This window comes from Enhydra lutris, unplaced genomic scaffold, assembly GCF_002288905.1.
Source record: "Enhydra lutris kenyoni isolate GAN:26980312 unplaced genomic scaffold, ASM228890v2 scaffoldscaffold2, whole genome shotgun sequence".
Lineage (NCBI taxonomy): Eukaryota > Metazoa > Chordata > Mammalia > Carnivora > Mustelidae > Enhydra > Enhydra lutris.
Window position 1 is genome coordinate 86419058 of NW_019154086.1, and position 23673 is coordinate 86442730.

Below are 23673 nucleotides of genomic sequence, written 5' to 3' on the forward strand. Positions count from 1 at the left end.
CTCAATGGAGAAAAACTGAAAGCTTTTCTGCTAAGGTCAGGAACATGGCAGGGATGTCCATTATCACCACTGCTATTCCACATAGTACTAGAAGTCCTAGCCTCAGCAATCAGACAACAAAAGGAAATTAAAGGCATCCAAATTGGCAAAGAAGAAGTCAAACTATCACTCTTCGCAGATGATGTGATAGTATATGTGGAAAACCCAAAAGACTCCACTCCAAAACTGCTAGAACTTGTACAGGAATTCAGTAAAGTGTCAAGATATAAAATCAATGCACAGAAATCAGTTGCATTTCTCTACACCAACAACAAGACAGAAGAAAGAGAAATTAAGGAGTCCATCCCATTTACAATTGCACCCAAAACTATACGATACCTAGGAATAAACCTAACCAAAGAGGCTAAGAATCTATACTCAGAAAACTATAAAGTACTCATGAAAGAAATTGAGGAAGACACAAAGAAATGGAAAAATGTTCCATGCTCCTGGATTGGAAGAATAAATATTGTGAAAATGTCTATGCTACCTAAAGCAATCTACACATTTAATGCAATTCCTATCAAAATACCATCCATTTTTTTCAAAGAAATGGAACAAATAATCCTAAAATTTATATGGAACCAGAAAAGACCTCGAATAGTCAAAGGAATATTGAAAAAGAAAGCCAAAGTTGGTGGCATCACAATTCCGGACTTCAAGCTCTATTACAAAGCTGTCATCATCAAGACAGCATGGTACTGGCACAAAAACAGACACATAGATCAATGGAACAGAATAGAGAGCCCAGAAATAGACCCTCAACTATATGGTCAACTAATCTTCGACAAAGCAGGAAAGAATGTCCAATGGGAAAAAGACAGCTTCTTCAATAAATGGTGTTGGGAAAATTGGACAGCCACATGCAGAGAAATGAAATTGGACCATTTCCTTACACCACACATGAAAATAGACTCAAAATGGATGAAGGATCTCAATGTGAGAAAGGAATCCATCCAAATCCTTGAGGAGAACACAGGCAGCAACCTCTTCGACCTCAGCCGCAGCAACATCTTCCTAGGAACATCGCCAAAGGCAAGGGAAGCAAGGGCAAAAATGAGCTATTGGGATTTTATCAAGATCAAAAGCTATTGCACAGCAAAGGAAACAGTTAACAGAACCAAAAGACAACTGACAGAATGGGAGAAGATATTTGCAAATGACATATCAGATAAGGGCTAGTGTCCAAAATCTATAAAGAACTTAGCAAACTCAACACCCAAAGAACAAATAATCCAATCAAGAAATGGGCAGAAGACATGAACAGACATTTCTGCAAAGAAGACATCCAGATGGCCAACAGACACATGAAAAAGTGCTCCATATCACTCGGCATCAGGGAAATACAAATCAAAACCACAATGAGATATCACCTCACACCAGTTAGAATGGCTAAAATTAACAAGTCAGGAAATGACAGATGCTGGCGAGGATGTGGAGAAAGAGGAACCCTCCTACACTGTTGGGAATGCAAGCTGGTGCAACCACTCTGGAAAACAGCATGGAGGTTCCTCAAAATGTTGAAAATAGGACTACCTTATGACCCAGCAATTGCACTACTGGGTATTTACCCTAAAGATATAAACGTAGTGATCCGAAGGGGCACGTGCACCCGAATGTTTATAGCAGCAATGTCTACTATAGCCAAACTATGAAAAGAACCTAGATGTCCATCAACAGATGAATGGATAAAGAAGAGGTGTTATACATACACAATGGAATACTATGCTGCCATCAAAAGAAATGAAATCTTGCCATTTGCAACGACGTTGATGGAACTAGTGGGTATCATGCTTAGCGAAGTAAGTCAATCGGAGAAAGATAACTATCATGATCTCCCTGATATGAGGAAGTGGAGATGCAGCATGGGTGGTTAAGGGGGTAGGAGAAGAATAAATGAAACAAGATGGGATTGGGAGGGAGACAAATCATAAGTGACTCAGTCTCACAAAACAAACTGAGGGTTGCTGGGGGGAGGCGGATTGGGAGAGGGGGATCGGGTTATGGACATTGGGAAGGGTATGTGCTGGGGTGAGTGCTATGAAGTGTGTAAACCTGGCGATTCACAGACCTGTACCCCTGGGGATAAAAATATATGTTTATAAAAAATAAAAATAAAAAATAAATTTAAAAAAATCCACCTGTATCCATGGTCTTTTTATGAAATTCCTTCAGTGTTGGTCTGGATGGCTCCACACCTCAGCCTGGAAGACAACTGTGTTCCTTTCACCACCATCAGCAACCACACCAGCTTTGTGAGGGTCATCAGTAAAGAGGATGGCCATCCATCTTTCTAGTTACACTTACCTCTCACATATATTTGGAATTTAGCTGGGAAGGAGCAAGTTCCATGTTCACATAATCTTCAAAATCTGGGCTAAATATGTCTTAATAATCAGAATCCACTGTTTTGTGTCTAATGAATTTGTTGTATGAATGTAGATAATTTTTTTCAGATTGCAAATCTCATAGTCCTCAAAATAGTTTCTACCTGTTTTGAGTACAGAGAAAGATGTGCCTAGTCTAGAGGTAACCAGTACAAAAGGTCAACTTGCAATGTGAAAGATGGGAAACATCAGATACCTTTTGTATTTCCATCATGCAAGTCACATTACTTTTTTTTTTTTTTAAAGATTTTATTTATTTATTTGACAGAGAGAGATCACAAGTAGGCAGAGAGGCAGGCAGAGAGAGAGGAGGAAGCAGGCTCCCTGCTGAGCAGAGAGCCTGATGCGGATGCGGGGCTCGATCCCAGGATCCTGAGATCATGACCCGAGCTGAAGGCAGAGGCTTAACCCACTGAGCCACCCAGGTGCCCCTTCAAGTCACATTACTTTTAAATTAATTTATTATATTAGTAATTCATTATTTTGGTTTTTGTTTTACACGGAAAAGTTTATTTTGTGCTGGACGAAAAATGCTACCAAAGAGATTAATTCCAGACGACTCACACAACTTGTGTGCAATGGAGTTCTAAGTGTTTGAGTCTGGGACAGAGGGGGGATTATTCAAGCATAGTCTCCTGCTTCACTTGGGTGAAGTCTCTGACTAAGTTAATACAAGGAGGTATTGAGCCCACGCAAAACTGGCCAAATATGTGAGGCTGCTGATTGTGGTCAAAGAGGTATAGTTAGCTCTGGGTTGGGGTAAAGAGACATCTGGAACAAGACTGAAGGAATTTCATATGACCAGGGATAGAAGTTGGTTATTTTTAGGGCATACCTTGTCACAACATTCTCTAGGGACTATCTATCTGTTCTGTTTTACAGGATTCCGGGTTATCCAATTTTTACTTGTAATGAATCATTTTGGTTTGGGGATTTTTGTTAAAGAGTTTTCTTGTAATGGATACCTTGAAAAGATTTTGAGGGATACCTAGCTGGTTCAGTATGAAGAATAGTGATCTCAAGGTTGTGAGTTCCAGCCCTGTGTTAGGTATGGAGATTACTTAAATAAATAAAACTTAAAAAAAAAAAAGAAAAAAAGAAAAAGGTTTTGGGTTAAAACTTCTTTTAATCCCTAATAAGATATAAGAGGTAATGTAGTTTTCCTCTGGCAGCCTGCTTCTTGCAAAATGGTAGACAGAGTCAAGCACATTAAATGTGTGTCTGAAGTGTGATCATACGGGGAAAGGGGAACACTCAAACAGCGGAACATCTACTTAATTAATAATACGTCTGTTCCTTGGGTGTTGCCTAGTTGTAGATTACTACTGAATTGGTTAAGCAATTTTTAGTACTGCTTGTACCAGACTCAAAGCAGCTGCTTTCCTTTCTGACTTTTGCTTACATAAGCAGACTGTTATGTATTCACAGTTCAGACCCTGTATTCCTAGAGGGGCAAGTCAAGGAAAGACTAGATACAGCTTTATTTTTAGAGCTACATCTGTATGTATATGTATGTGTGTGTGTGTGTGTGTGTGTGTGTGTGTGTGTGTGTTACTCTGAACACCAAAAAGAAGATACTATTTCAGAGAGTCAATGAAATGATTCTGTCTAGTCCATTAATTTGACACTTGCCATAAATACCAGGCAAAACTTGCTCCTGTTAGCCTTCATTTCATTATCCCCTAAATCAAGCACTAATCATTAGTCTTACCTTTCATTCACTAGGGAGTTTGTGGCTTAATTTAATTTTTACCCCTGACCATTGTTAGGAAAATAAAAAATGAAATGTAGGCAGATTATTATAAACGGGCCAGCAGAAACTAAAGAATATGTCTAACATGTATTATTATTCAAGTAGATGAGAGTGGGCTGTAGGAGTAAAGCATTTTCACATAATTATGCAACAAGGTCGTATTAGGTCAAATTTAAAAAAATTCAAAATGAAGAAAGAGAAGAGACCACTTAGGAAAAATTTTGGACACCCAATGCTACATTTCTGTTCTCATGCAGTGGTTAGAGTTGACTGTCCTTTGGGGTTGAGTCTAATATGTGTCTGTTCCTTGCATTATTGGTTCTTAAATCTTACCTTCAAATCAAAGTCAAAAAGGAAAAATGAAGTGAATACATCAGGGACTGTTGTTGCCTTAACTAATGGAAATGTGAAAGGTGTTTCGGCACCAGAGAAAATTGATTGGCAGTAAGTGATGATGTAAATCTCATGGTGAACTTTTAAGACTGTAGAGAGCTGACCTTTGATTTGCAGATAAGTAAACTGAGATCCCAAATGGTAAATTGACTTGTCTAGAGTCATGCATATAGTGCTCTACTTTGATTAAATCTTAGTCATGTTTTCATTCTAACATATTCTTTCAGAATTATATAATTCATTCATTCATACCTTCACAGTTGTTCCAACAAACATTTATTGAGCATGTACTATGTATCAGACACTGTTTTAGATGCAAAGAAGAATTATAAATGGTCCTTCTCTTCACCATCAATGACTACTGATTTCAGGATCTTGTTGGAGTCTATGACTTCTTTTTTTTTTTTAAAGATTTTATTTATTTTTTTGAGAGAGAGACAGTGAGAGACAACATGAGCGAGGAGAAGGTCAGAGGGAGACGTAGACTCCCCATGGAGCTGGGAGCCTGATGCGGGACTCCATCCCGGGACTCCAGGATCATGACCTGAGCTGAAGGCAGTTGCTTAACCAACTGAGCCACCCAGGCGCCCGAGTCTATGACTTTCTTAACTTCGAAGATTAAATGACCTGGCCTTCATAAAATCCTTACGCAATGCCGAACACATTCAAGAAACTTATAGCTGTTATTTCTCATTAAATTAATTATTCATTATTAGTTACATCAAATTCTAATATTAAAGCAAGAGTTGAACATAATACAAATACACACATACATATGTATACACATAACTTCTCATTAAAATAAGTTAACACAATTTCTATTTTGTCTGACTCGTTCCTTCAAGAGAATGAGGTTTCACTTGCATAACCGAAATGGCTTTACTAATATCAAAATATAGCAATTTACTAATATTAAAATAGAGCAGTTCCAAGAATGCCACATCCAAACTGAATGAGCCTGTTTCTGGACATTTCTTAGGTTCCTATGCTTCATTAAAGTTCCCACAGATGTTCAAAAAAGACATGGAAATTAATGGAAGTTCCTTTTTAAAAAAAATTCTCAGAGACATCTGGCAAAGATGATTATAATGCTTCAAAGTTAATAAAATAGAGTAGTTTTGCAGTGCCCCTAAGGCCACCAGAGAGCACACAGGCACACACACAAACACACACAGGCATGTACATGAGCTATCAGTTCTGTTGTCAAAACAAAGAGGAGGTTGGTGTGACTGGATTATAAACCATCACCCATGGGAAGGAGTCCTACTCCCCATGAGCTCTTCTTCCTTGCCTATACATCTTAGGGCAAACATAGGGAGAAAAATCCCACGATGGAGAAATTTCCTGAGTTATCAAATAGATCTCACAGCAGACAGGCATGTTAGCAGATGTAGCTAGTCTCAACCCAATTGGTTAAAGCAAGTTGCTAAGAACAATATGGCTTTAAATCACATTGCTTTTCCATTTCTTGATTTAATACATTTTCAGAATAATAATGGCAGAACAGTCATGTCGTATTAAGCACAATTTTAAGTGCTTTATATATCATAATTCACTTAATCTTTACAATAATCCCGTGAGGTAGATACTATTATAATTATCCTCAATGTACAGATGAGTAAACTGAGGCACAGAACAGTCGAGATTCTTGCCTAAGGTGACATAATTTGTATGTGGTAAGACTGATATTTTATGTCTGATGTCTTTTTTTTTTTTAAGATTTTATTTATTTATTTGACAGAGATCACAAGTAGGCAGAGAGGCAGGCAGAGAGAGAGGGGGAAGCAGGCTCCCCACCGAGCAGAGAGCCCAGTGTAGGGCTCATCCCAGGACCCTGAGATCACAACCTGAGCTGAAGGCAGAAGCTTAATCCACTGAGCCACCCAGGTGTCCCCTTTATGTCTGATATCTTAACCAGCACCCAATACTACTTCTATGCTTGACTGCACAGATACAAAATCTACCTATCATTTAGATCAGAGATCTCACAAATGAGCACTATTGGCCAGAGGAAGAGTGGCTATGAGAAAGCTGAGAAAATATAGTGTTATTTCCCACTACTAAACAAAGAACTCAGAAAGTACACCCTTATCAAAGCATTAATACGAATAATTTAGTATTATTTGAAGACAAGTGCATAGACAGCACACTCATGTGTTTTAAAGGCACTAATCATTTTGTGGATGCTGCCGTCATCACCAAAGAATGCCCAGTAATTTATGAAAGCACATTTAATTAAAAGTGGGCATTTCAGGAAGCACTGAATTTAGATGACAGTCTGTACATTGGAGGTCCCCCAGTATATTACTGTAATAATGATACGGTTCTCAGGGAAAACAGATTTCATCCCCCCATGAGAATGCAATGAAGAAGAAGAAGCAATGTCAGCTCATCCTGATGGGAAAAGTAGACTTTCTTGCCAGCCTCTCCAACTCCTGTCAAAGAGTAACAACCCTATATAGCTAATGAATCCTGATTTCCTCAAGAGAAGCAGGTGCTGAATGGCATCCCCATGTGGCCCGTCATCTCAGGGCAGATCACAGAGCTTGTAGTGCCTGGAGAATGCACAGGTACCCGTATCTAATCCATCAGGAGCGGAGCTGGTAAATCACATAAAATTTTGCCATTTGTCTACTGGTGTGCTAAGCGAGCTTTCTATCAATCCTGAACTAACAAACTCCTCTCACAGCGCTATAAATATCCGGGATGACAAAACAAGTTTCCTAGGGGATGGTTATTTGCATTATAAAAGATTCTTCCTTTACAAAAAGATTCCATTCCAGATTTCTTAAAAAAGAGAGCTTTTCTGAAGTATCTTCAAATGTGTCATGATTTCTGAAATTATATTTACACCAGGTTTGGGGAAGGGGAATACTGCTTATTAAGTCACAAGTTTGCTGCCACTTCGATCATTATCTTATTTAATCCTCAAAGCCACAAATGGAATGAGAGCAAGCCAAAGGAACTTGTGAGAAGTAAGGTAGGACATACGATGGGTAAAAATTTGAAATAAAAATTTTCACAGAGCTTCAGTCCCTGCATCCGCAGAATAAGGTTGGTGGCTGAGAACTTTACAGTCTCCCCCAGCAGAAACAAGCCATGTTTCCTAATCTACAATATTTCAATCCAAAATCAGTAAGGATGGCAAAAGCTTTTAAGAGAAAATTAAAGTGAGAATGGGCTTTTTTGCTTTACAGCTTTTTCTTTAAAACATGATTAAAGAGATAACCATGGCTTTCATTAGATTCAATTAGTAATTGTAGCATAAGCTTAGGAAATAAAAAAGAGAATAAGGCATAATTAACCTTAATCTATTGATTTCATTTTATTTTAAAATAAGTCTCTATTTACTAGAGGAGACTAATTAAAACCACCAGAAAGTGTTCGCACAGGAATTGGTGGCAGGAGAATCACCGTATGTGATCATAGATATAATGGGTAAAAAAATAAAAATGAGAGAACAGAGCCGTCTTTTTAATGAAGGTAATCTGTGTTTTATATGTCAGCTTGTTAGGAGTCATTTTACAATCCAGAAATCAAGGAAAGGATTACATGCCCTGTTTTGACACTGACTCTTCTTGTTCATCGTTTGATGAAGACCTAGTTGATGGGATGCCATTGTTAATCTCATTTTCTTCCTTTAGTGTCTATGTTATTAATAGCTCTGTCAATGCTGATGCTAATATGGAGACAGAACAAAAAACTCCCAATTTTAATAGTTTGGAGACGAGTAAGAAATGCAGTTGAGTGGTTAGAATACCAACCTGAGAGTCACCTACCTTGACTTCTCCATTACTCACCTATTCTAAAACGACATGTCACATTTCAATGTGTCCATTTATCCATTTATAAGACACTTGGCTTTAAGTGCTTTTTAAGCTCTTTTGTGAAAGATGCTAGAATAGTGTGCGATGATAATGTCTTAACCACCTTCTTTCACCACTTTTAACTCTAGTTCTTCCTTTAAATATTAAATTTCAACCCCGTGGGACTGACACCGTTAAACCACAAACCACAGTTATGTTCTTAGAGATAACACCTATTAGTGATCAATTAGTTTTGTGCCAACCACTGTGCTAATAATGTTAATTGTATTGTTACTTTTTATTCTCAAGTGATAAATAAGAATAACAGTTTCTTTGTTTTATAGAAGAGACAGGGCTTGAAGAGTCAAAGGAACCTGTCCAAGATCACATACCTAGTAAATTTCAAAGCTGAGATTTTTATAAGGCTTATTTGATCCCCCAGTTTCATGCTACTTAACAATATTATTTTTTCTTTTGAAATTCCTTCTGAGAATTCTTATAGAAGTTGGGCTTGATGCTTACAATACAGCATTTAATTACATAGCTATTTATGTTTCTCTCTAGATATTTTGGGCATATGTATTTCTCGCTGTAGTTGACATCTCTATCATTCACTAAAGCTGAAATCAATGTGTAGACGAGGAGGAAAAAGAGGAGGAAGGGAGAAGGAGAAGGGAAGAGGAGAGGAGATGAGAGGATGAAGAAAGGAAGGAAGGAAGAGCATAAAAGAGAGAGAGAGAGAAAGAAGAAAAGAAAGAAAGAAACTTCTCTTGTTACAAGATGTGGGGGTTTAGGTCCCGCGCACCACATCCACCAACCTAAGGCACTTACACAAAACTGACTGACAAAGGGCAAATTATAAGTTATGGGCATCCATTTTCTAATGTAACAAATCTCAGCACAGACAATGGGGCTCTGGAGCCTGCCACAGTGACATTGTCTTTTTGATTTGGCCACTACCTGATTATGACAGAAGCGGCCCCTCTCTTGGGTAGCAAATTTTGTAGGATGCTTCTCAGAGTAATTCCTACATCATCAGCTAGGTATCTGTCTTCAACCTCCCAATAATTCTGAGCTCTCTTTAACTTGTATTATATTCCTTTCTGATTAAATTAGTTAGCATGGATCTGTTAATCTGCAAATAATTCTGATTAATAACTTGTCAAATTAATTTTAGTCCCCATATTAGTTAAATATTGCTGTGGGGATACCTGGTGGCTCAGTCGGTTAAGCATTTGCCTTCAGCTCAGATCATGATCTCAGAGTTCTGAAGCTAAGCAGGGAGCCTGTTTCTCCCTCCCGTCTGCCCTTCCCCCGCACTTGTGCGTGCGCTCTCTCTCTCTCTCTCTCTCTCTCTCGCAAATAAATAAATAAATAAATAAAAATATTGTTGTGTAATAAATTACTTCAAAAACAGCTGCATTTATTCTCTCACTGTTTCTGTGCATCAAGAATATGGCCATGACTTAGATGGTGCTGTGTTTCATGGTCTCTCACAGGGTTGCAGTCAAATTGTTGGTCTAAAGGTCTGAGGTCTCATCCAAAGCTTAGCTGGGGAAAGGATCCTCTTCTAAGCTCAGTGAATGATTGTTGGCAGCATCTAGGCAGTAGGCTGGCTGCTGCTCTAGGTTGCTTACCACATGGGCCTCTGTAGATGGGATCTTGCTTCATCATGATGTTCAAGACAAGAAGGTAATGAAGCCAGTCTGTTAGCAAGACAGAAGTCAGGGTCTTTTGTAACCTAATTATGGAAGTGACTTCCTGTTACTTTTGCCAAATTCTACAGGAATCAAATCACACAAAAGGGTGGGGATTACATGAGGACTTAAATATCAGAAGGCAGATAGGATGATTAATTTTCTGTCAATTTGGCTAGGCCACAATATCCAGATATTTGGTCAAACACTAGCTTAGAAGCCACTATGAAAGTATTTTTTGAGATGAGATCAACATTTAACTCAGTAGACTTTGAGTAAGGCCATACTACCCTCCATAATATGGGTGTGTCTCATCCAATCAGTTGAAGATCTTAAGACAAAAAGACTGTGGTCTCCCTTAGGGGAAGACTATTTCTAGATAGTCTATATATCTTCTAGATAGTGCCTCTAGACTCGATCTGGATTCTAGTTATAACATCAACTCTTTCCTGGGTCTCCAGCCTGCCAGCCTGCCCTGAAAATTTCTGACTTGCTAGCCTCATAATCATATGAGCTAATTCCTTCAAATAAATTCCTTTCTTCATATTTCCACAACCTATTAGTTCTATTTCTCTAGAGAACAATGACTAAGATAGCCAGGTTCATTAAAGGACATCTTAGAAGTCTGTCTTCCACAATTCCAAAAGGAAAATAATAGTGTTTAATGTTAGACAACACTCCCCTTCCAAACAATTAATTTTTTAATTTTTAAAAAGATTTTATTTATTTATTCATGAGACAGGGAGAGACAGAGAGGCAAAGGGAGAAGCAGGGTCGCTGCTGAGCAGAGAGTCTGATGTGGGACTTGATCCCAGGATTCTGGGATCATGACCTGAGCCAAAGGCAGATGCTTAACAAACTGAGACACCCAGGAGCCCCTTCCTTGAAAATAATTTAACATGTATTCAAGGAAACATTTTAGAGCAGCAAGGGGCCTTAGAGATCACCTAGTCTAAACCTATTACCTTATAGAGATGGAGACTGAGATCCAGATAGTGTAAGGACTTACTCAACACTATTTAGGAACAACGCTGAGGCAAGAAATCAGTTTTCTCTCATAATGCTCTTACCACGGACCCCTGAATTATCCCAAGATGAAGGCTGAGAATTGCACTGGTGGCCTGAAGACTGATTATAGCAAAGGAAACTCTTTGTTTGTGGGCAGATGAACTGTCAGTCAGCAGGGTTGTTTATCCCTTGAGTTGCTCTTCCCATAAGTGGGCAATAGTTTGGTGCTTGTACCTCCTCATCCCCCAACCCAGATTCCTTAATGATCAATGGCACACATAGTCAAGACTGTGGGCTGGGGTCACGGATGCTGCCAGTGGCTATGGAACACAGCAAAAATAACTGGCCATATGGGGATTAAACCCCTGACCTTGGCCTCATTAGTGCTGAGCTCTAACCAACTGTTAGACGTGTATTGTATTGTTTGTCTTTAAAGCTATCTTTGAATCTGCTATATTACTTTCTCATTAACATCTGGTGGCTGGGAACAATTTAATTGATTTCTACAGTGCTTTTTATCAGTATTGAATGGTGATGAGTGAATATATAAAACATTGAACTCTCATTTTAATAATATTTAAATTAAAATGGACCCCCCAAAACCAAAACCAAAAACAAACCAAAAAAAAAAAAAAACCCCACAAAAAACCAAAACAAAACAAAACAAAAACCACCCTGAAATAGGAATTAGGCAAGCAAGACCCACTGTGATGGATTTTCTTGTTCGCTGCTGTCTACACGTGATGGGAAATCTCGGGCTGAAACACTGCACTCAACCTGAGTGTTCCTGATTTGAGGCAATTTGTGGAGATTAAAATCTTGGGTGTTCTAATGCACATCAACAATAAATCCTGTTGCTTTTTCTTGTCCAGCCCAGTAAAAATCAATGCTTTTAGGTAAGGAGTGTTGATTACAAATTATTTTTGAGCAGTTATTTTAAAACGTCATCCTAGCTCAAGTGAGAGTTTGACTTAATGTCATTTAATCAAGGATATTAAATCAAAGGATCACTCTGCCCTGGTGTGATGGGTTGCAGAAGGAAGGAAAATGAACATTAACACGCATTATGCCAGGTGCTTAACGTGTGTTAAAACATTTGATCCTCACTACAAACTAGGAGGCAGACATTTTTAGCCACATTCTATTGGTTAGGAAATTTAGGATCAGAGAAGTTCAATAACACTTTCAAGGACACACATTTCTCAGCCGCCTGGGGAGCAGGAATAAAACTCGAGTCTATTAACTGCATTGCCCATCTCAAGTTCTTTCTGCTATGTTCTCTGTATCATCAGATTATATTTAGCATATATATTATAAGGTCGGATTCTTTATTCTCCTATCTTCCGCTCCTCTTACTCATCTCCCAAAAGCACTCCGCCACTCACCCGTCTCCTGCCTTCTCTAACTCTTGTCTATACACACATTCATACCATATACACATACACACTCTCTCTCTCATGCTCACTTCTGGCAGAGTGGCCAAAGGACAAGATTAGTATTGGGGAAGCCAGAACTCCAGTCTTGACTCCATCTGTCTCTCCATACAAGTCACTAATCTCAGCTTCCTCCTTGGGTAACACACCTGTTCCCTATTGTCTCATCTCCTTCTACAAGTATATAATTAAATGTTTATCATCAAGTATTTTTATACTTTAATACCTATACTTTCTTAAGTGGAGTATGATATTATGTGGTTATTTTGATTCTTCAGTACCATTAGCAGTTTCAAGCCTCTCGTCCTGCGCTGTCTAATATGGAAGCCATTTCTAGCCCCATGTGGCTATTGAGCAATTGATAGATGGCTGGTGTGACTGAGGAACTAAGTTTTAATTGAACTTAAATTAATTTTAATTTAGAAACTGATGCTGGGCAGAAAATACACAATCTTCATGACTTCACTAGGACTAGGTTTCACTTTAACCATTGACACTTTAGCATCTGACTTGAGATGTATAAAATACAGACAAAAGTCGGAATTTAAAAACAAGAATGTAAAATGTCTCATTAATATTTGTATTAATTATATTTTTTAAGGTGTTTTTTTTTTTTTTTTTTACTGTGACTACTAGAAAACCTAAAATTATATCTGCGGATTGCATTGTATTTCTACCGGACAGGGCTCCTTTAATCGCTTCTTACCGGTATGGTAGATCTAGAGTAGGCTCTAGATATATGTGTCTTCAGGTAATCCCGATGTCCAGCTCCTCTTGAGAACAACTGCCAAAAGTTGTACCAAAGTCTTGTTATAGCAGCTTTTTTGTTTATGACTTTTTTTAAAAAGATTTTAAAATTTATTTTAGAGATTCTGTATGAGTTGGGGGAGGGGCGGAGGGAGAGAATCTCAAGTAGGCTCCACCGTGGGGCTCCATCTCACAACCCTGAGATCATGACCTGAGCCAAAATCAAGAATCAGATGCTTAACTGACTGAGCCACCCGGGTGTCCTTGTGATTTAGTTTTTTTTTTTTTTTTTTAATTTTTATTTATTTATTTGACAGATCGCAAGTAGGCAGAGAGGCAGGCAGAGAGAGGAGGAAGCAGGCTCCCCACTGAGCAGAGAGCCTGATGCGGGGCTCAATCCCAGGACCCTGGGATCATGACCTGAGCCAAAGGCAGAGGCTTTAACCCACTGAGCCACCCAGGCGCCCCTGTGATTTAGTTTTTAATGTAATAGTAATAGACAGTCTTTTTTTTTTTTTTTTTTTTTTAAATCATTCCACTCTAGCTTAACCGGAAAAAATCAGGAGTCTTAATTTATCATCACTTTATAAGATCCAAATATTACAGAAGAGTTGTAACTCACTATAAATGTTAGGATAATACTGTAAGCCTGGGGTAGGAATGATACAAGTTACTTTCTACAGAGACAAAAGAGAGCCATCTTCAGAAAGCTGGTCAGCCTCCCTGTCCACTGCAGAGGAGTTCCAGAGGTGAAAGGACACTGCTTTTGTCTTTTGTTTTATTTTGCTTTGGTCTTTGAGGATGGTAATGCCAATTATAATAAGTATGGAAAGTCTCAGAAGGAAGGATGGTGGACATAGTATTATTAACACTTAACATCTCCTCACCTTCCTTCTAGTGTGATTTCATCTTTCAGAGACCAAAAAGCTAAAAACCACATTCTACAAGTTCCCTAAAGCCTGGAGAACAGATGTAATTTAAGTCTGGCAAATATAAGCATCTGTGTAACATCTGAAAGGTGGGATGTGACGTGGAGGCCACCATCAAGTAGCCACGTTAAGAGATGAGTAAAATTCCATTTATCCTGATATATCTAAAATGTTCTCATTTCAACAAGTAATTAATGTAAAAATTGTTAATAAGCTGTTTTATACTTTTTTCACAGAAAGTCTGTAAACAATGGCATGTATTTTACCCCTTCTGCCATCCTGCATTTGGACGAACCCCTTTTCAAGCACTCAATTGCCACTTTTGTTTGTGACTGCATAGCTCTAGGGGTCAGTAAACTTTTTATCTGAAAAGCCGGATAGAAATATATCAGGCTCTGGAGGTCACAGACAATTTCGACAGCACGGTCTTCTTTACTTTTGCTTTTGTGTTTAAGCAAATCTTTTAAAATGCAAAAGCAGCTCTTAGCTTATGGCCATAAAATATAGACCCCCCTCAGGCTGCAGTTTGGAGCCCTTCTCATGGTTCTTTAACTCCTGTGCTACATCCTTCCTGTGTGTGGAGAGGAGGAGGATCAAGAGGAGATTGTCTCCCTGCACCAGAACTCAGCTGAACCTATGCAGGGGATTGTTCTCATTCTCTAGAGAAGGACACTGAGGTCTAGAGAATTTGAACAACTTTGCCAGGTCAAATAGCATGTATTTGCCCAATTCCAAAGCTCATGCTTTTTGACACTGCATCATACTTACCTTGTTATTTTTTTTTAATTTTTCATTCAAATTTAATTAGCCAACATATACTACACCATTAGTTTCAGATGCAGTGTTCTATAATTTATCAGTTGCGTGTAACACCCAGGGCTTAACACATTACATGCCCTCTTTAATGCTCATCACCCAGTTACCCTTCTCCACACCTCCTCTCCAGCAACCCTCAGCTTGTTTCCTATAGTTAAGAGTCTCTCCTGGTTTGTCTGCCTCTCTGATGATTTCCTCTTCAGTTTTCCCTCCCTTCCTTTATGATCCTCTGCACTGTTTCTTATATTCCACATGTGAGTGAAACCATATAATTGTCTTTCTCTGAATGACTTATTTCATGTAGCATAATACCCTCCAGTTCCACACATCCTGATGTAAATGGTAAGTATTCATCCCTTCTGATGGCTGTGTAACATTCCATTGTATGTATGATCCACATCTTTATCCGTTCATCTGTTGATGGACACCTCAGCTCCTTCCACAGTTTGGCTATTGTGGACACTGTTGCTACGAACATTGGGGTACAGGTGCCACTTCAGATCACTGCGTTTGTATCTTTGGAGTAAATACCTAGTAATGCAATTGCTGGGTCATAGGGTAACTCTATTTCTAATTTCTTGAGGAACCTCTGTATCGTTTTCCAGAGTGGCTACACCACCCTGCATTCCCACCAATGGTGTAAGAGCGTTCCTCTTTCTCCTCATCTTCACCAACATTTGTTGTTTCCTGTCTTGTTAAGTTTAGCCATTCTGATTGGTGTGAGGTGGTATCTCATTGTGGTTTTGATTTGTATTTCCCTGATGCCAAGTGATGTGGAGCATTTTTTCATATGTCTGTTGGCCATCTGGATGTCTTCTTTGGAGAAATGTCTGTTCAATACATTTTTCGTTATTAAAACTTTCTTTAGCTTGATTAATGGAACTTTGCTCATTCATTCATTTAGCTCATGAAAATTTACTGAATGAATAGTTGTGCAACATGTAAATAATGGAGACATTGCCCCTACCCCACATTAAGGCTCATTTTTTGGAAAAGGCTTAAATTTCTTACCAACTTAATTTATGGGTCACAAAATGGAAAGGAAAATTGACAAATATTTGCTTACTTCAGTCAATACAGATGGCAAACCAGATAATTCAGGACTGATCCAGTTAACCCTCAATTGGCAGAGGTACAAACATTTTATGTTCTCACTCTATTTCTAAATCAAGATATTTTATTAGCTTCAGACATAATAAAGCAGTAATAAAATAGGTACAGAATGAAGCCCTAATGGCCTACATCTTAACTAATATAATAACAAAGTAGTCAATCCTTAGTTAGGCTGGTATATTAGCATAGTTTCTTTCAGCATATTTACTTAGTTGCACAATTATTCACTCCAAAAAACTTTTTACACACACATATATATATTTTTTCTTTTTTGGGGGCAGTAGCCCTCCAAAACTCTCTAGCTTTGCTAAGATACAAGTGGATCTCACTTATTCTTCTTCACAGAATTTAATAAAGTTTTATATTTTAAATTTATTTAACTTTGGACCAGCTCTCCCCTACCAACCCCTCCTGGAACTGCAATTAAAATGGAAGCTGGATATTTCAGATGTTCTTCTTTAAAATCCCAAATACTGAAAGGATGTTTTACCAAAGAAGACATGCAGATGGCCAACAGACACATGAAAAGATGCTCAACATCACTCATCATCAGTGAAATTCAAGTCAAAACCACAATAAAATATCATCTCACACCGGTCAGAATGGGTATTCTCAAAAGGACAAGAAATAACAATTGTTGGTGAGGGTGTGGAGAAAAGGGATTCCTCTTGCACTGTTAGTAGGAATGTAAATTGGTACAGCCACTGTGGAAAACAGTATGTAGGTTCCCCCCAAAATTGAAAATAGAAATACCATGAGATTGAAAATAGAAATACCACGAGATCTAGTAATACCCCTTCTGGGTATTTACCCAAAGAACATGAAAACACTAATTCAAAAGGATACATACATACCTATGTTTATTGTAGCATTGTTTATAATAGACAAAATATGGAAACAACCTAAGTGACCATCGATAGGTAAATGGATAAAGAAGCTGTCTTACACACACACACACACACACACACAATGGACTATTACTCAGCCATAAAAAGAACAAAATCTTGCTATTTGTGACAACAGTGATACATAAATGTATTAAGCATAAATGTATTATAGTTAGTGAATTAAGTCAGACAGGAAGACAAATATCATATGATTTTACTTAAATGTGGAATCTAGAAAATGAAACAAAAAAATAACAACAATAACAGAAAGAAAGACTCATAAATATAAAGAACAAACTAGAGGTTACCAGAGGGGAAGGGGACAGGGGATACACAAAATAGGTGACAAGAGGTATACACTTCCAGTCATAAAATCAATAATAGGGATGAAAAGTAGAATATAGGGAATGTAGTCAATAATATTGCAATAACTTTGTGTGGTGATAGATGGTAATTATACTTACCATGGTGAGGGTATCATAATGTAGATAATTGTCAAATCACTGTGTTGTGCACCCGAAACTAATAATATATGTGAGAACTATACTTCAATTAATTTTTTTAAAATTGAAAATCCCCAAATAAACTTCTTTCCCTTTAATACTTATTCAACCCTTAAATCTGGAGTCAATCTACACTGGAACATCTCCTCTGGGAGTATGGATTATTTTATATTCATCTGTATAACTCCACACCTTGCTTAAAACAGTGTTTTCTTTCTTTCTTTCTTTTTTTTAAGATTATATTTATTTATTTGACAGACAGAGATCACAAGTAGGCAGAGCAGCAGGCAGAGATAGAGGGAGAAGCAGGCTCCCCACCGAGCAGAGAGCCTGATGCGGGGCTCCATCCCAGGACCCCGAGATCATGACCCGAGTTGAAGACAGAGGTTTTAACCCACTGAGCCACTCAGGTGCCCCCCAAAACAGTGTTTTCTATATCACAAAACTAATAAATATGAATAAATAAAATATGTTTAAGGGAAGCCAGGAAGCCTAGAATGCTTTTTTCATTTTGATTTTTCTTTTCTTTTCTTTTCTTTCTTTTGTTTTTTAGAGAGAGAGACAGAGCAGGGTGTTTGGGGGGAGCACAAGGAAAGGGAGAGAGAGAATCTTAAGTAGACTCCACACAGAGTGCACAGCTTGATAAAAGCCTCGATATCATAACCCTGAGATCATGACCTGGGTGGAAATCAAGAGTCAGACATTTAACTGGCTGAGCCACCCAGGTGCTGATTTCTCTTTTCAATTCATGTGACAAGTGATATTATTTTTGGTGTGGACTATTAATTTCCACTGTTACAACCAGCTATGCTGTCTGGTTGCTTCAAAGAGTTTGAATATGAGAACACCTCTCCTCTCTGGGAAGGGTTACAGATACATTGGGTCGAGGAATGGGAGCTTGAGGTATAACTCCATGAACTGTAGGGGCGTTTTTATAATATTTCTAGGACATGAATCCAAAATGAATAATTCTTTTCTGATACTGTCAAGACTAGCCCAAAACTTTTTTTTTCCCCCTTGAATTAGGGGGGAAAAAAAGGAAGTGGGAATACTAGGAGGAAAAAATGATCCACTCTTCAGAGGCTCAGAGGGAAAGTTCTAAATCACTAAATGTCATTTTATCAAAAGATTGATTTTATTTTATCCAAGCTTTGGAATCATTTTCATTAGGAATAAAATGTCAGTGGTAATTTGAAAGGACTGGTACAATTTAACAATTAATAGTAGAATCAGTGGTTGAACTGGTTGCCTTTCAAAAGCGTATACACACACACACACACATTTATGCTTGTATGTATGCATACATTTTTAAATTAAATACAGAGATGTATGTAACTATATACATGATATGCATATATATATGCACACTCAGGTATATGTGTGTATGTTGTATATATACATGGAGAGAGAGTTCTAGCAATTTAAATCGTGTTTCATTATTCTCATCTACTTTGTAATGTAAGGAAGTTTGATAAAAATTCTAGTAGACTGCTTGGCCATGAACTTGTTTATTTTTCATGCATATTTATTGAACTAACACATTTAAGGAAATATCTTCAGGCTCTTCAGCCTATTCAATTTTTCTTTTTAATTATACAGTAAAAATGCTTACAAACATTTTGCAATGTCAATTGAGAGTCTCCATGTAAGTCTCACCCTCTCACATTAATATGTAAAGTGTACCGCTGCTTCCTCTTCTGCATATCTGTCAACATCAACACATTCATGGATATTGAAAAGGGTATAGATTGAGGGAAGAGTTTCCACTACACTGAATTTTTTTTGGATTATTTTTACTTACTGAGACTTATCATTGAACTTGGTTGCTAACTGATGTGACATTGCTTAGATCTGTAAGCTATATAAAAAAGGTTTTCAAAGAATATCCCCAAGGAATAAAATAGGTAGGTATGAAAGTAGGTATAAAACATGAAGGTACTTTTCTAGATTTGAATCCTGGGTCATCCTTTTTTCAATTGGGAAAGTTATATAACCTTTCTCTACATTTTTTTTTTTTTTAAGATGTTACTTATTTTTTTTTTTGACACAGAGAGAGAGAGAGACAATGAGAGAGGGAACACAAGAAGGGAGAGTGGGAGAGAGAGAAGCAGTCTTCCTGCTGAGCAGGGAGCCTGATACTGGGCTAAATCCCAGGACTCTGGGATCATGACCTGAGCCAAAGGCAGATACTTAACAACTGAGCCACCCAGGTGCCCCCTTTCTTGATGGTTCTAAATCTCCCTAAAATTATTCTGAGGATCAGCACAAATAATGTCATATATAACATCACCTAATACAAAAAAAGAAGTGGATATTCATCTTTGTGTTGTTACCGGGGAAAAGTATGATCGTAGGAGTAGGAGATGACATTTAAATCTATAAGTATAGGGAAGTTCTTTTTTTGTAGCAAACATGGACGTTTTGTATTGTACTAAGCCACAATAGAAGTGAAATAAGTTTGTTAGTATGGGATTTAAATACAGCACCATCAACTATGAGAATAGCCAGCACTGTTAAACAGGGACAGGGCCAATTTTGCAGAGCACTGAGAACTCTCTGCCTCTTGTAATTATAAAGATAACTCAAAAAAACTATCTGCATTTGCATTCTAGTAATACTCGTGTTTTTGTAAGTTCCCAATGTGTGTCCATAAATTTAAGGAGAAACTTAATAAAATGATTAGCACAGACTATAAAGCCACCAGTGGTATGCGGCAGTTGGCACTGGAGATAAGGAACAAATAAATATTCAGGTGTTGTAAGTCTGTTATTAAACCACTGGTAGCATGACCATGGTAGGAGCATTTACACCAAGGCAATTGGCAAATGCTACATACAGATCTGGGGTTCCCTCCATCCACCCCAAAGACCTGGTTTACCAATACATTACTGATGAACTGCTGAGGCAGACCCATATATCTTTAACTGCCAGCTTTACTACTTCACAGTTTATAGCCTTTAATTATAAATAAAAATAAATAATAATATAAATAAATAACAACTAAAATAAAAAATAAAAAGTTATTTTGCTTTCTCTCCTGCAATTTCCTAATCTCAAAAAAGATATAATTATTTCTTTGTCCTAAGGTTGTTTTGAAGATTAACTGAGTTAACTTATGTAATACATACTCTGTAAATGGTAGTTTATATTAAGAAGCTAAAATCATCAAAGAGACAACAATGAAGAGAAACTCAGAAACCCAAAGTAAATGCAGAACTTTCTGAGAACAGTGGTTTTTGCTTTATTAACAGGAGTCATGAAGCAAGTGATTTGAAATATATAGTAGAGAAGAAATCCACGAGACTTGGGGCTTCACTTACCATGAAGAGATTGTTGTGTGCTTTTCCACTCTCTCCAAAAGGTGAGATAACAGAACCAGTCCCGACAGAAGTGCTTTCTTGGTTAGTCTGTTGCTCTGGGACTGGCTCATACAAGCTGTCCATGGAGCCTTCCTGCAATAAAAGAGATTTACAAGGCACAAAATAATAAAATATTTTCCTTGAAAAGTCTTTTTTTTTTTTTTTAAGATTTATTTATTTTAGAGAGCAAGTGAGCACGCAGGCAGAGGGAGGGAGAGAGGGAGAGGGAGAGAATCCCAAGGAGACTCCCCACTGGGCATGAGGCTGGATGTCAAGCTCCATCTCAAGACCCTGAGATCACAACCCGAGCTGAAGTCAAGAGTCAGCTGCCCACCCAACCAAGCCACCCAGGCGTCCCTCCTTGAACAGCCTTCGAAACCTATCTACCCACTTTCATAAAGTATCCTATCTAAATCATCCTGGGCATAGAGACTAAGAGTTAATGGTATGCCATTTTACAACAGTGAACAAGGCAGTAAAGGAAGGCATTCTCACCGCTTACTACAGAGCCAGCAATTCAAACAAGACTCAAGTGTTGGGGAGCAACGCACAAAATGAGGAAGTTTCTCAAGAAGCGTGATGAATTCATCCAGGTCAAAGTACGATTAAATGAAGGCCGATTCGGACAGCATTACACTGTGTTGGCTCTCAGGTCACAGATTTTAGAGACACATATCCCTCTAATTAGTCCTATGCCCTTGTAGGAGAAACACAATCTGTTGTACTGCTTCCTTAACAGTGAAGCAGCAGTTTCATCCACTTTACAGAGGAACCATCAGGGTAAAATGAAAACACAGGACACGCTTCGAAGTAGCAAAAGTATTTCACAAGCATGATAAAGGCTTTGACATTAATGTTTACAGTATTTATATTAATAAATAATATTATTTACTTGTTTTTATTCTTTTACAGAATAATGAATTTTACACTGAATGGTTTGCACTTAAAACCATTATGAACTATACTGTAAATTTTCTTTGTATTTGGGAAGCCAACTTACTAATTGAACAGACTTGTATTTTCTCCTTTTGAGACAAAATTGTTCTAGTTGTGATGTCATCTGGAAGAGAGGTAGACAGTATATGGAAATTTCTTTAGTAACTAGGGATGCTGATAATGGTGTCATTAATATAAGTGTCTGTTGGATTACGAAAAAGTTTTCTTGCTTGAAAGGATAATAAAAACTATAGTGTGGTACTGAAAATGTTCTCATCCTCAAAAATGAATTTTTTAAATATATAAGCTAAGATTGAATTACATTTGCATCATCTACCTTTAGAACTTTAAACTAAAATGCTCTACGGTTTTATATTTTAAACAACCTCTCCTCAAAACACATAGCAAATTATTGGGAAAATTAAAAAGACTTAAGTAAGAACTAAGTCGCGTATGCTCTAAGGTACCTAAACGTGTAAGGAGACTGAAAATCGAACTGAAACCCAGTGTGGTGGGTGAATGCAAAGCTTTGAACCTGTTGGGTGCCCATCCACAAACAGGTAGTAGTGACCAGATTTTGGGCTCTGTGGGGTAACGTGCAGTAGACATCAACCACATAAAGCAAGTCCATGCTGAAATCCAGGGGCTACAGCAAAACTCATAGTTAGAAAGGAGGCTGGGAAAAAAGCTCCTTCCAATAGCTGCTGGGGCCCTCAGAAGAGCGAAATTTATCAACACAGCCAGCAAAATGGGACCCAAAACAAGCAAGCAGCCAGCTGGTGCAGTCACTGGCTCAGTCATACACCAACTATCACTTTGGGATAAATTCCCGGACCACGGATGCCTGGGTGGCTCAGTCAGTTAAGCATCTGCCTTCGGCTCAGATCATGATCCTGGGATCCTGGGATCGAGTCTCCCATCGGGCTCTCTGCTCAGTGGGGAGTCTACTTCTCCCTCTGCCTATGCTCCCCCTGCTTGTGCTCACTCACTCTCTCTCTCTCTCTGACAAATAAATAAATAAAATCTTTAAAAAAAAAAATGTTAAAAAAAAAAAAAAAAGATCCCTGGACCATCAATATAAGTCTTCGCTCTAACCTGGAGCCTCAGAGAGACTTGAGGTCTCTGCCTCACAACCAAATGGGGAAAGGTGAAGAGGGCAGAGAGGAAAGAGAAAGAGGGGAAAGAGGGTGTAGGTTGAGGGGAGAGGTGGGTGAGGGAGAGGCAGTGACAGAGACACAGAGAGAGAGAACAGAAAGAGTTTTAGCATTCAACATTAACCAAAACACATGAGGGGATTAAATGCTGAGAAAGAGAGCCAACTGAACTGACAATCTGAAAATCAAACCATTTCATTCCAGATAAAATTAAAATCAAAATGGATGGAGAAACAATTTAAGAAAGAATGTGATCTTCATACAGTAAAATAAAAAAGTAATATCCAACTATGAATAATCTATGATGAAACCAAACAGGCAGCAATGAAACAAGTATCATTAAAGAGCAACAAAAATAAACAATTACAACATCTTGAGAATGAATAATATAATCAAATAAATTTATATGAAAAAAATAAAAAATGAGGATTAACTCTAGACCTGAGTCTAGAAATCTGAAAAAGATTAAGGAATACTGAAGAGTGTACCCATGGTGCAGCATATAAGGATAAATAGAAAACATATGGTACATTCAGGTAGAAGTGTGGCAGGATATGACAAAATAAGATTAACAGGAATTCTAGAAAAATAAAATGACAGAATTTTTCTGTCAATTAAAGAAAAACTCTCTGCTCAGCAGGGAGTCGGCTTTCCTTCCTCCCTCTCACTGCCTGCCTCTCTGCCTACTTGTGATCTGTCTGTCAAATAAATAA

At 38.0% G+C, this 23673-nt stretch overlaps 1 protein-coding gene across 2 annotated transcripts in view; it reads right to left on the reverse strand.

The window, feature by feature from the left end:
- The window catches only part of LOC111147041 (SAM domain-containing protein SAMSN-1), a 152910-nt gene that overhangs the window by 125731 nt on the left and 3506 nt on the right, over nucleotides 1–23673 (reverse strand). For both annotated transcript variants that reach the window (XM_022502896.1, XM_022502906.1), the window contains exon 2: nucleotides 20832–20963. In XM_022502896.1, coding sequence (XP_022358604.1) covers nucleotides 20832–20963 — 132 coding nt within the window. The remainder of the gene's footprint in view (nucleotides 1–20831; nucleotides 20964–23673) is intronic.